Raw genomic sequence first — 14,283 nt, forward strand, 5'->3', positions numbered from 1 at the left:
TGCAAATGAACTGAGGAATGAAAGGGTAAGGTAAAGAGTGACTTCTTATATTACTGGAGTATTAAAGTATGAAAAAAATCCAAAAAACATAATTGACAACCTCTCTTTACTCACTTATTACTCTTTTGCACACAGCCCGTATTAATGGGAGGAAGAATTCAGGAGGTAGTCCACATAATACTCCTTTGAAATTGTTTCCACAATAACTGTTTGAATTTTTCTGGAATAGGCCATTTTTCTGGCCTACAGAATAGATAGACTTTTTGCTTCCCAAACCATCTCAGTAGGTGGCTCTGTTGGAGCAGCAAGGTCAGAAGTTCCTCTGGGCTGACCTGAAGCCCCATTTAAAGGCAATATTACATTTAGAATAGGCCTAGTGTAAGCAGACAGTGTACACCCTCCCCAACCCTGGCCTACAGAGTTGACCACCATTTCACCTTCCATGTTATGCAATGGAAATGAAGACTAAAGCTGCATTCAGCCTGGGCATGGGGGATTCTCACATAAACCAAGGGACAAAACATTTTTATTACATTTCCTGATTGTATCTATTTATATAGCTATGTATGACACAGTAAAGTAAATATATAGAGAATATATTGTATTTTGTGTGTGATTATCATTAATATATTGAACGCCAAACAATATACTGTAGTTCTGTAGTGCCCTGTAATGTTTGTTTCTTTGACATGAAAATGTTATAGCCTCATCCTCAAACTTACTGAGTTTAACCAAAGCAAAAATACTGTAGCAAATGAAATTACCATGGTCTGCTAATTAATAATTTCTTATTCATGTCATTTAGCCAAGAATTGGAAACAAGATTCTGAAAGCCAATTCAATTCTCAGATTGTGCACAAGCACAGAGACAGAAAGCAGAATTTTTGTATCTGATGCATCAGTACCTACAAAACTCACACAACGCCAATCTACTGCAGCTATAACTGCAAAGAGAAATATTCTACAGTGTTACTTTGAGACTGTGTAGCTCAGGAATATATTGCTGCAGGTCTGTTCTTTGACATGTTCTTGTTTTATTTGTTTTTCTTTAGATGAAAAAAAGAAAGACTTCTGATGTTGCAACACATCAAATAACTGGCACTTCTGGCAGACTGCTCATATACTTCTTCAGAAGTAAAAGCCTCTGCATATAGGAATAAATAGATATCTAAGTTATAACTGCTCTGAAAATAAGTTAATTTACCTGCCTACAGGTACTTAGGATCTGAATCTAGCCCTTATAATTATACAATGTTAAATTCCTATTTCTTCTTTCCATAAAACCTATTTAATATCTATTTTATGTTCCAATTTTTAAAGAAATCTGTCTTTAAAAGTGAATTTACTTGTCGTGAATTGTCAGATGGATCGTAGGATGGTCCTAAGTAAGGAAAGGAGAAAAGTTAAACTCTTTATCCACAGTATAGAAACAGCATGGTTCTACCAAATATGTCTGAATCCCAATTCAGTGAGAACTTCATAAGGACATAAAATGGGTATTCCTGGCTCCTAAGTCTCAGATTTCAGTGCTGAGATTCTCCTTATGGATTACTTAGAGAAGCTAGATAGTTTCAAGTCAGCAGGGCTAGATGGGATACATTCAAAGGTACTGAAGGAATTGTCTGAGGTAACTTCAGGATCATTAGATATCCCCTTTGAGGACTCATAGATGTCGGATGAGGTCCCTCATGATTAGAAAAGGGAAAATATAGTGTCCATCTTTAAGATTTTTGTTTTAAGACCAAATTCCAAATCAACTGAGCTGAGCAAAATCATTCTAGTTTGTGTGGCTTTACCACTGGGCCAGTCTCGTCCCTCCCAGACACATCAGTCCGGCACTTCAGATACTCCCCAAATCCATAGCAGCCATCCTATGTATGTGCAGGCCTCAAGCCAAAAGGCACTGGAGTTTGGATGCCCCCTAGTCATGCTTGCTCCTTGCCAAAAGGCTGAAGGAGCAAGCCAAGGAGGAAAGTGCAAACACAGTCCCCCTTACCACAAAAATGTGTAGTCGAGTTTCCTGCATTTGGGAAACTCACAGTGGTCAGCCTGCCCAGCGTGCAAGGGACAGGCTTCACCTGGAGAAAGCCTGTTGATCACGGTATCTCCCTGCTCATCTTTACGAAAGGGAAGAAGGAGGATCCAAGGAATTGCAGACCAAATCAGCCTGACTTGATACCTGGAAAATTCATGGAGCAGGTCATCAAAAAATCTATTATTAAGCACCTAGAAGAGAACATGGGAATCAAGAACAGCCAACATGTGTTCACCAAGAGTAAGTCATACTGACAAACCTGATTTCCTTCTATGTTAAGGTGACAGGCTGTGTGGATGGGGGGAGAGCAGTGGATGTGATATACCTTGACTTTGTCACAGGAGCCTGTCCAAAGCTTTGCTATTCTCAGTAACAAGCTCACGAAATACAGACTAGTTAAAAGACCTCAGCTGCACCTGCGCAGGAAAGCTCAGGCTGGGGTTGCCATAGAGACCAGCTGCAGCTGTGCTGGTAGCGGATACAGCAGAGCACCGCAGGGGGTTGCTGGAGCCGCTGGGAACTTGCAATGGGGCCGTCTTGCTCCAGAGCCAGGGCAGAGCCATGATCTATAGCCTGAAAACCCCAGGCAAGGACACATAAGCAGGGGATCATGGCTCTGCCCCAGCTCTTTGCCACGCAGGCAGGGGTGGCTGGGAAGTGGAGTCCATGGCCAACTGGATCCGGCCCACAGGCTGGACTTGCCCATCCCTGTTACAGAGGGACTGAGTCTCTTATCTGCATATCCCTTACTGGTATGCATGGGTGAGGGAGTGAAAAACCCTTTTGTGCTTGTTTTCATTGTGATAACATGTTTTAACTGCTTTTAACCTTTTGAATATATACAAGTCCAGGGAAGTTAGGTTTGGGTGCACTGGCCCTGCCTTCTAAAACTGTTAAGGTCCTAAGGGTGTTGATACTGTAAGAGAAAGTAGAAAAATGAAGCTGAGAGATCAGTTCTTACTATGACTTCTATGGGACTCTAAGGTGAAGTGATTCTGTCCCCCCCACCAAGCTCAGGAATCACAAGGGGAGGAGGAAAGGCTCTAGATCAGCAGTCTTGATGCCTGGATTTAGGAGCATCTGAAAAATGTGGGCTGTTTCTCAGACTCTTGCGGGCTAAGATCAAGTGTAGGAAGAATATGAAGTGTAGGAAGAATATGAAGTCCCAGACTTAAGAGTCTGGGATAGAGGATGCTTGCCTATAGCATCTGGGGGCATCTGAACCTCAGACCTCCAGGCTTGGGCCTGCATGTAGGTTAGGATTCGGGAGTATCTGAACTCCCAAGGTGATAGGTCTGGGATGGAAGATATTCACTGGTTGCAACGCCATACTTGGTGTTTCGATTGATTGAGTTCTGTCTGCTCAATTGATATCATTTTTGGAACGATTGAGTTCTGCTTAATCTATATGATTTGGAACTGATTTGACTAATTTGACCTGGACCACAAAATATATTATACAAAAAATCTGAAAAGTCTGGAAGGTATGACACTTGCTAGTGCTAATGCCACACAGACTCGAATGACTGAGCCCTGTTCAGTTCATAGAATTTGGAACTGATTTGTCTGATTTTTCCCAAAACATGAAATAAAAAAACAAAAAGTAAACCCTATTGCATCTCACCATCCAACCAGAAAGGGAAGGTGAGGTATAAATCTCTTTAGTGGGTCCAGTCTCAGTCTGTTACCCACTAGGTCTTAAAGAGCTGAACTCAGGGTGCTACCAGGTCAGGTAGAAGCCTGTATTAGCTAGATCCTGAAAGATCTGAATCTGCATCTAAGACAGCTGGGTTGTCTTTGCAACTCAAAGAGGAGAAGCCCTCCCCAGCAGCAGTGAGCAGTGACAAGGAACAGCACTCCCCAGAAGTGGTAAGGAGCCACAGAGAGCAGTGCTCCTGCAGTGGTGAGGCAAGGGAAACCTTGGGCTAGGAACTGCACTAGCTCTTCTGACTACACTGTTCACCCTGTGTGGGACTAAGCAAGAACTTAGAATCTATGAGCTAGGGACAGACATTCAAAAAGCCCGAGCCTGAATTGATTCCATCTTTACAGGTTAGTCTAACCTGCAGAGATTAAACTGATTTGCAAGTGGATAGACATTCACTTTTGAATCAGGAAAATGCAGACACATGCCTGCAGTGGCTCAGGCTAGAAGTTGGTGGGGGGGGCACTAGAGTGAGCCCTCTCTTCCCTTCCACAGTGCTAAATTGAGGGAGGTGTGGCCAGGCCCTGCCAAGATGCTAGGATTAGGGAGTAGTTTAAATCCCCACCTTGGCCTGCACAATTCCCAGCCAGGGTGTGCCTGGAGGGGGAGGGGGAAGCAGCCCTTGCCAGGCTTTTCCCTTGCTTGCTTCTCAAAGGGGTGGGGGGGGGGAGTATTGCCAGCCCCCAGCCCCTGGCTAGCACTCTGAGGCAAGGAGGTAGGGGAGGGAGTGTGGACTGCATACATCTGTTGATGATACTGATCTTCTCAATCTCCCTCTCCCTGCTTTTTCATGCTGTCTGTAGAAAACTGTGGGACACCAAGGATAGTCATAGATGTAGAAAGTTTTATATATGATGAGCAATAGCAAGTACCAGCCTGGTAGGGCTGTGCAAAGCTTCAGGTACTGATTCGATTCGGAAGAGATTTGTCCTGATTTGGTGGCTGAATCTCCAAATGCAAATTGAATCAGAGGACCAATTAAAAGCTCTCCAAATCAATTTGGAAAAGATTTTGAGAGATTCAGTGATTTGGGAAGTCCCTGCCCGCTGCAGCATGGAGCTGGACTTGCAGCTGGTAAGTAGGAGGTGAGGGAGGAGGGGCTGGAGGGGGGGGGGGAACCATGTGGGGACCCCTGCCAGGCCTCAGCCCTCCTCCACTCCCCCAGCCTCCCCATGGTTGCCCTGTCCGGCCACAACTCCCAGCCCTTTAAAAAAAAAGAAAAGCCCCACTCACCAGGTGCTGCTGGGCAGGGGGTGATCCCTGTTGCCCTCCACTGCCCCATGCCATGTAGAGGGCTCTGTCACAAGCCCTGCAATGCTCCCTTGCTCCCCCAGCCCTCCCATGGCTGCCCGGCTCGCCACAGCTTCGGCCTTTTAAGAAAAAAAAAATACAACCCTTTCCCCCACCCCAGACTCATTAGGTCCTGCAGCAGCCTGTATTTCTAAAGACCTATTTAACATTAAATATTTAAATACAGGTCATACAGAGCCCCCTATGCAGTGTGGGGCAATGGGGATCATCCCCCGCCAAGCAGGAACCAGTGAGTCCAGGGTTTTTTGTGTTTTTTTTCTTAAAGGGCCAGAGCTGAGGTGGGCAGGGCAGCCATGGGGAAGGCTGGGGGAGTGGTTGGGGGTTGCAGAGCCCCCCAACACATTACAGGGCAGTGCGGGGCAGCGGGGATTGCCACCCTGCGGGCAGCACCCAGTGAGTGTGGGTTTTTTTTTTTCCAAAGAGCTGGGACAGGCAGTGCAGCCATTGCCAGGGCTGGGAGGGAGGGTGTGGGGGGGGGGGCGGTGTGATTTGGAGATTTGGCAGGAGCTGAATCTCTAAATCAGATTTGGCTGAATCAGTTCAGGACAGTGATTCGAATCACTGAATCAAATCACTGCCCCTCGACTCAGCCAAATCCGAAACAAATACTAGCCGCTTCACACAGGTCTACAGCCTGGTGAACATTTTATTTGGCTTTTCAGCCATGCCCAGTTCTCTATGACCTCACATAACAAGGAAATCAGAACAATTCAGGACAAAACCTATCCTTAGTATTTCTGGTTTTCATTTCATATCCTCTATGAAATTTAGCTGAGGTTTGAGAAATTGAGCTGAGGAATATATACTCAGACTGAGTTCTACAAATCAATTTTTACTGTCTCCGTTATGAAGCTACTGACTTTAGTTGGATTAGATGCCCATAATTGAGAACAGAATTTGGCCTGTAAGTTTTACTATGAGTATGCATTTATCTAGAAACTAATTACTGTAAGAAGAGTGTTCCAGTTTTGTATGATGATCCCTACTAACTCAGACATATATTCATTCAGTTTTGGTTGAAATGGCTTTTTAAAATCAAGATTCATTTTGTAAGTTTAGAACATCATCTTTTACCAACTATATTCTGATAAGAACTTATGTTTTGTCTGAAATATTAAATAGGTCTTTAGAAATACAGAAAAAAATGATAAAATAAGATACCTTTTGAACTTCATGGTAGTGATCTAAAGCTAAAATCCATTGACACATAGAGCAACAGGCAATGGACACAAGTCCAAGTTTTGATGGACTAAAATTAGGTGATTTTATGTAGCTTTTCAACTGCAGAAATACCTAAGAAGAAAAAAATTTTAATATTATCAATCATTTTGAATTTTCGTATCCCCCAGGGAATCTATGAGGTGCACCTCTGTGTGGGGAAAGTTGAGGTTCCATGCTTACAGGCATGCCATTGGAAAACCCTGAGGCGTGTCTATGTAAACAGGGAACATGCTGCCCATTGTCCTACGGAATAGGGCCTCTGCTTGACGTGGGACAATGGGTGATGTGGTTTGCCCAATGAAGCAGATCGTGCCACAGCTAATCCACTTCATTGGGCGACATCTGTTTATATGCTTACAGAAATCAATTCAAATGCATTTTAGTTATGTGAAACTGAAAAAAATGCCACTATAAATACACCATAATTCACAGAATTCTGATCTCATGTTCATTCATTTAAACTTAAAAGAATACCAACAGCTAGAATTATATTTACATATTTGTGTTAGTGCAATCAAGTATTAAGATTATTTACTTAGGAGTTATTCAAGATGGACTGTTCATATTCACACACACAGAATGTACAAATTGGGTGAGGCTTAGCTACTGGAACTCTCCCTTAGTTGTGTTTATTGGTTTGTGCCTAGAATCCTACCATGGCAGCTACATTATAGTACTGGTATGGTAGTGAGTGGAACTGTATAAAATATCCCTTTGCCATCATGTCCAGGACCAAGAGTCAGTGTAATATTGGCTCAGTAATTGTCAAATTCATAGAATCACAGACAAGTAGGGTTGAAAGGGATGTCCAGCGGTCATCTAACCCCCTCACTGTAGCAGGATCATCTCTACCCAAACCATCCCATACAAACCCATAATCTAACATCTTAGTAAAACTACTGTCAACCTTGACACAACACCAGACATGGCCAGCCATTGGTAAAACAGAGGACCCATGGCAGCCAATGTAGTGCTTCTGTAAAAAGTTGTTAATATAAACTTGACTGATCCTAGGTAGAGGCCCATGCCCCCCACTATGAAGGAAGGCAAAAATTCCCACAGTCCACACTAATCTGACCATGAAGTAACATTTTTTCCTGATCCCAAATCTGGAAATTGGTCTGATCCTGAGCAGAGGAGCAAGACTATCTAGCTAGGAAGCTCTGGCTTTAAGTCCCGGTAGAAGCACTGACACAACCCAGACATAATCCCCAGCCTTGGCTGCAGCCAACCCTCAATGCCCCTGAGGAAGACTTAAAAAACCCCAAACCAACTGGACACAAGCAATGGTGTGGGTGGGGGGAGGGAGGTATTCCCTTTCAGCTCCATGTGATAGGGTGCTAAAATAGCTAGCTACACTTTGGGCCTTGAATTTTTTAGTGTATGAAGGGTCTTGTCAGTTCTGGGATGAATGCGCTTCATGTTTCCAAATGATAGGTTCTTGCAGAAAATCGATCAATGCAGCCATAATGATAAGCATATGACTATTGCCAATGCTATAGACACAACAGAGACATTGGCTGTCAAAAGCAGCCTCTGGGGGTGTCTTGGTTGCTAGATGCCCATCTGAAATTAAGGACATCAGGTCTTCTGTTCCAAGTAACAGAGTCTGTCAAATCTGTTAGCTTTTCATAGACCCACAACTTGTAGTGGGCTATAAGTCTGGGAGGTGGCTATTTAAAACTGTAGGCTAGCTGATGACTAGGTTTTCTTGTCAAACAGGTTCAGCCTCTTGGGTCTGCCCATTCTCTGTCAACCTGGCCTTCTTTCACAACTGTGACAACCAGGGAGGATGAGAGTAAAGATAGGTGTTTCTAAATGGCACTCTATTTTGTGTCTGCTTGCTGAGCAATGAGATGACAGGATGCGGGGATTAGCCAAATTGTTTTGGTTGAGTCCATTACAGCTTTGTTAATAACCTATCCTTGCTGGGTCCACTGACTGCAGTATGTAAGCCAAGGAATATGACTGTTTGGATACATGTTCTGAGTTAATCTTTAATGGGCTTGTTGCTCTTCTCATGAGTTCTTTGAAACTTCTTACATCTTCTTAGGACATACTAAATTTGCACAGGGGGAGGGCAGATCCTTGGATTCTCCTGTTCTTTTCACCAGTAAAGACTGTTCACAATGGTCTGGAGGGAACTGAAAAATGGCCCTGTGTAGGTTGTGCTAGTATTTGTTAGGAATTTCATCTTTGATCTTTCTAAGGTAGTCATTGTAGTGGTCCAATGTGTGGTTTTGTCCACTAGTAAGTGTCTAGTCCAATTTTTTTTTGTTGATTTGGTCTGTTGTGGTGGTGGTGGTTCAGATGTGATTTTGTCCTGGTGTAAATATTTTTTTAGGTGAAGTCAATGGAAGAATTCTCCCAATTCACTATATATTAACAAATTGTTTAACAGAGCAGAACTTCAGGCCTTTGGAGAAAACAGATATTTCAGAATGGGGTTGGGGGGGATGGGGGAGGCACTGTGATAGATTAATGATGTTGTTCTGGGTGGGACTTGCCTTTAGTGTTGGTATGCTGTCTGCAAAATGGCTCTTGTGATATTGGTTCCAATTTTTTTCATTCCTGTGGTAGAAGTTTTGGGACTTCTGAATAGTAACAAAGTTTATTTCCCAGTTTATATTTCCTAGTTTAGTGAAGTAAGTATGTCCAGTTTAAGATGCTCTCTTTTGGATTACAAGAAGATGGTTTCTGAGTTTTTCTGATGTCTTCCCTCAGAGCTGTATTTAGTACTTGAAGTTCTGTGCATTAGCCAAAGGGGTGCAGATGGTAAGTCCGCTAGGGACTTATGTTTCTTGCACAGTCTTAGGAAGTAGGCAGCACTAAGCAGTCTGTCTTCTTTTTAAGTTATGCTGTGGGTTTTGCATTGTAAGAAAATTTCCAGAATATTTGAAATCTTTTTTTTAACTCTATAAACTGTTTCAGGGCTGTCTAATTTCCAAGTGGCTAGGGGCTGCATGCCCCATAGACTGTACTAGGGTGAGCCACGGCCCTGCAGACTGCACAATCCCAGAACACACCCCACACTGCTGCACCACATGCCCACAACTCCATCCACTTGATCCCCCCTACAGTGTGTGCCTGCCTGGGCAGTGCTTCCTGCTGCCATGTGCACCTGTGAACTACAAAGCTTTCATAGATCTTAATGTTCTCCTTTTTTTTGCTAAGGGCATTATTTATATCCAAATCTATATATTAACGCAGTAGGACAGATTCTCTATTCCTCTACTTCTGTAATAAGCAGAGAATTGGAAGAGTGGGAGCAGTCAAAATGACTTTGTCACCCTTTCACATTTTTAAATGAGACCTCAACCTTCATCTCCTCTTAGGGCAGTCCTAGAGCTGTTCTAAACTGTACCAGCTTGTAACAGTCCTTTATGGACTGATATACTAATACATAGTATGCTAACATCTTTCTGGCCAGGAACAGATGCTGTATTTGTTTCTGGACAAGATGTGCCTGTATGTTGTGGACCAGAAATGCCCTTCAGATTGGCATGTACACATATAACCCCTCTAATCAGGGTTTAGTGGGTACCTGAATGGATTTGTACTTTTCTGCCATTGACTCGATGTTGCAATCCTGGGATAACTGTTCAGACACACTTAGCAATGTCCTGGGATAAACTGTCAGTACTTCTTATACCATGAACTTTTTAAAGATTTATTTTGGGACAAAGGGTATGGATACCTGAACAACTGCACTTTGTCCAGAGATAAAATTCTTTATCCTGGGACAAATGCAACATCAGTTTGTAGTCTCTGTTTCCTCATTCTCCTAGCCTTCCCTGGACCTGTCTTCTACTCTGGAACTTTATTCATGACAGTGGGATTCTGCAGGAGTAATTTTTGCCTGGTCTGTAGCTTTTTTGTCTTTTCAGAGTGGTGCAAGTGGGTTGTAACACATGGCATAGGACATCTAGGCCCAAGTTCTGATGCAAAATTTATCCCTAAGGCAAATCAACACCATTTAAAGAGTTCTCACAGAAGGAGTTAAGAAGAAATGTTATACGTTACTGCTTTGCTTCACCTTTTCTGGTAGATTATCTTTATCCAAAGTAACCAAAGTTTTGAGGAACCCTGGATCTGCAAGAAGGTGTTTTGCTGTTGCCCAAGTAGGTTTCTTCTGCAGAAGAATACAGACTGCATTCATAACAGTTAGTACAAGAGGAGGAGGGTGAATATACACTCTGTAAGAGAGAGAAGCATTTGAGAGGTTAACAAGAACTGTTGTTGAGTTTAACATTTCATATAGATCACAAACTGTGGTTGTTTCCTATTGGGCTACTCTTTAGTTCCACACTTCTCCAGCATTTTGCTGCTTGTTCACTGAGAACAAATTGAAATTTGACCCTGGGATAATTTCTTACCCAGTAAAACTTAGTTCCACCTCTTCCAGTATAGATCTTGCAGCTCCAGCAGAAGTAGTACTGCCAGTTTGTGAAATATATCCCTGCAATTTGTGTAAATTATAGGTCCCCTCCTCCACCTTTATTTATGGAACTTTTCTAAGACAGGAGCTCAGATAGGTAGATGTACTTGTGAAATCTGCCAGCATTATTATTCTAGAATGCCAGATTACTATTGCTTGGAACAAAGCTTTAAAATAAAGTGACAAGGCTTTAAAATAAAACAGACCTACCTGAGTTCTGCAATGTGGGCTTTGTCCAGTGCATCTAAAGCAGTAAGAGCCTTTTCTAAAGTTGGCATTACAGCATTTAGCTCCTCTGTAGCTTGCTATATTGTAAACATTAAAAAACCATTAAAAGGTTAAAATTGGCACTCTCTTTTGGCAATATGTACTGTACAGAAATCACTTCTAGTGCATAATACCCATCAGAAGGGAAACTTGTTTTGACAAGAAAGCCACACAGAAAGACATTGTTTGAAATAATAAGGTGCCATTCAGGCACAAATATTTTCTAATCAGAATCATGAGTGAAAGAAACAAGACAGAGACCTTTTGTGCTTTTTTCCTAATTCTAATTTTAACTTGTAAACAATTCTAATATAATTCATTCATATGCTGGGGGCATATGAACACTGGTGTATATTTTTGCAACTATTTATCCTTGCTTTAAAATTAACTAGATTTTGCAAAGTTCTCAATAATCTCAGTTTCCACTGGAATCAATGAGACTTGAGAGTTCTTTGTGCCTTATAAGAATGGACCCATTTAAATTAAAATCTGAAAGTCATCAAACAGGTTCTCTACCTTAGCATATTGTTCCACAACTTTTGTTTCTTCAGCCATGATTTCTTCATCCTGTTTAACAAGCATTCGAACCTGTTCCACTACTACTGAGTCTCTACGAAGTTTTTCCACAAGTTCTTCTGTTTCCTAACAGGAGAGAAAAAAAACTTTTCCTTAGCAAAATATTTTGGCCGTAGAATTTTAAGTACACTTAGTAAATTGACTAAATCACAAATCTAAGATTCTACAGATTCCAGAATTATTTTTCTGTTTCTTGTCAACCAATCAAGAGTATACCTTATTTTCAGTTCATTTACATTTCTGTCAACCATGGAAGCATATGACAAGGAAGTACATGATAATTTCCTAATTTACTGACAGGCTCAAAAGATGAGGTGATAGAACATGTATGATTTAGGTTATGAACTCTGAGGTGATGTGCAGTGGGAATGACTAAAGATTTTGAAAGTCCATGGGAGAAAACAAGTATGAATTCAGATGTACCTTTGATTTTTGCTCTATTTGAGGGCCAAGAACGAACAACTCCTCCTGCATTTCTGCAACTAATGATGTTGCTTCTAGAAGCTTGGTTAGACCATTTTGAAAACAATCCCTAAAATATAAAAAAAAAGTAAAATGAAATACCAATCTGTACTTCTCAAGAAAAGTCTTTTATTTAACTTGTTTGAAATAGTAGCTCAGGTTCATTTCACATTCCAAATTAGGTACAAATTAGGAGTGTGTCTTTAACAACATGCTCTATTTTGCTTGATTTTGACACTTTGCTGATATGAAAGGGATACTTCATGCAACTTTACCTTATAAAAGTACACAGTGGGGAAGTGCTAATAATTTCTCACCTGTTAATCAGAGTTTTCTTTTTTGCGATCTGTAATATTCTGGAAAAGGTGTTTATGAATTGCAAATAGCTACTGGGAGTGACATAGTAATGCCTCTTTGTTTCCTTCAAATATTTCTCAACTATTGTTGATATATTTTTGTGGACTTCAACACACGTGTAGGTAACCCTGTTTGTTAAGGTCTGGAAAACGCAATGATTAAAAAAGAGAAAAAGTAAATTAAAATATTTATATTTCTGAAGTATAGTATACATTTTTGTTTAGCTCCAGCTTTATGCAACTTTCTTAAATTCAGATGGAATACACTGAATGGTGTTACAGGAAAATTAATAGAAAGTATTTAAAATGTTTACTATTAATTTATAATTAATAGAAAATAATTGGTGTTTTTTTTAGTAATCTCCAATTAATATACATTATTTTTTCTCTGTTTTTTCAAACAAAATCCTGTGTTACTGACAAGGACGTTAAACACTACAGAAGGTATAATCTTGTCTTCACTTGGTAAAAATGAAATCAGTAGGATTAAACCACTATATCTGAAGATAAAATGTGAACCAGTGTATTAGATAATTAAGCACTGGCTAAAAATCTACCGTACAGTAAGAACAGTACCATTTTCCTAATCACTCTTATGGCTCATTTAAGGATGAGATGATATTTTACCAATGCTATTACCAACTTACATCCTATAAACCTGTTCTTTTTCTCATTTGTATAGGTTTTATACCAGCACAGCCCTGTTAACTTCTAGGGAGCCAACTGCACTCATATGTACTCATGTAACCAATGCAAGAAACAGGCCCACACTTACATTATCATTTAAGTCTCTACTGCTCTTCATGAAGCAGAGCTCACACTGAAGCTAAGCAAAACTGTTTCTTGTTGATCTGCATAGCTGTTTAACCTGTGAGGCATGGGTGTTGTTGCAGGGGAGGTTGCAGGCAACAAAGGGTTTCCTAAGGTGGGGTGTTGTTGAGACTTTGTTTAAGGGAGAAGGAGACCCCAGTGAATGAAGTGAGAGGTGACAGAGCCCAGAGGCCCAAGATTTTTGAGAACAGGCTGCCAGAAGCCCACTGGGCAGAGGGTGAGCCCATGGCCATATTCTGTTTCTCTGGAGGCGTCCTCCCAGAGTTAACAGTAATAACAAAAAGGTGTGGCAAGTGAGGACAGGTTGGTACCCAGAGAAAAACCAGCATGGAAGAGACAGGATCAATACAGCTGCCAGGGTGCCCCATAAACACCCTCTGATACCAGTCTTGTTACATATGGTTAAAGAAGAAAAATAAATTCTATTGACATTACCTCATTTTCTTCAAAAATATTCTTTTGACTTAAGTAGTTTTTGGCAACATGCAGGAGAGCTTCTTCAGGCCAGTTCTCGTACCAATCAACTGTACAGCAATTAATAATGGCAGGATATGTCCGGCAATACTGACGGAAATTATGCCCTGCAGGACTTGATGTCAAAACAATATGAAGGTTGCTATGAACTCTCTGAAATAAAGTTAGAATTTTGGGAGGAAATTACCATTACAAAGATTAACGTTTTCCCTCTCAAACCAGTTTATTTTTTTAACTTTTTTTTTCTAAATGTATGTTAAATTTATGACCTCCTTCCATGCTAACAGTACTATACCCAAATATTGTTTTATAATAATTTGTGAAGCTGTGAATTTAAGACTATGGCTGTATACACATATTCAAATGATCTGAGAATTCCTGGTTTGTTTTCCTGTAGAAAAACTTGCCTGGAGAGATGGCTGGCTGGGGACTATCTAAGCAGCAGCTCTGCCAAAAAAGACCTGGGGGGTTACAGAGGGCAATAAGCTGAATATGAGCCAACAGTGTGCTCTAGTTGTGAAGAAGGCTAGCAGCACACTGCAGTGCATTAGTAGGAGCATTGCCAGCATTTCAAAGTAAATGATTCATCCCCTCTATTCAGCAGTCT

At 41.2% G+C, this 14,283-nt stretch overlaps 1 protein-coding gene across 1 annotated transcript in view; it reads right to left on the reverse strand.

Annotated features, from left to right (window-relative positions):
• The window catches only part of DNAH14 (dynein axonemal heavy chain 14), a gene marked incomplete at its 5' end in the record, with an annotated part of 313,251 nt that overhangs the window by 67,870 nt on the left and 231,098 nt on the right, over nucleotides 1-14,283 (reverse strand). The window contains 7 exon segments of the mRNA XM_090036082.1: nucleotides 6,213-6,344; nucleotides 10,309-10,468; nucleotides 10,921-11,015; nucleotides 11,494-11,619; nucleotides 11,977-12,085; nucleotides 12,333-12,514; nucleotides 13,638-13,829. Of these exon segments, the coding sequence (XP_089892208.1) occupies nucleotides 6,213-6,344; nucleotides 10,309-10,468; nucleotides 10,921-11,015; nucleotides 11,494-11,619; nucleotides 11,977-12,085; nucleotides 12,333-12,514; nucleotides 13,638-13,829 (996 nt within the window).

This window comes from Crocodylus siamensis, chromosome 1 (genome assembly GCF_052110815.1).
Source record: "Crocodylus siamensis isolate JL-2025a chromosome 1, ASM5211081v1, whole genome shotgun sequence".
NCBI lineage: Eukaryota > Metazoa > Chordata > Crocodylia > Crocodylidae > Crocodylus > Crocodylus siamensis.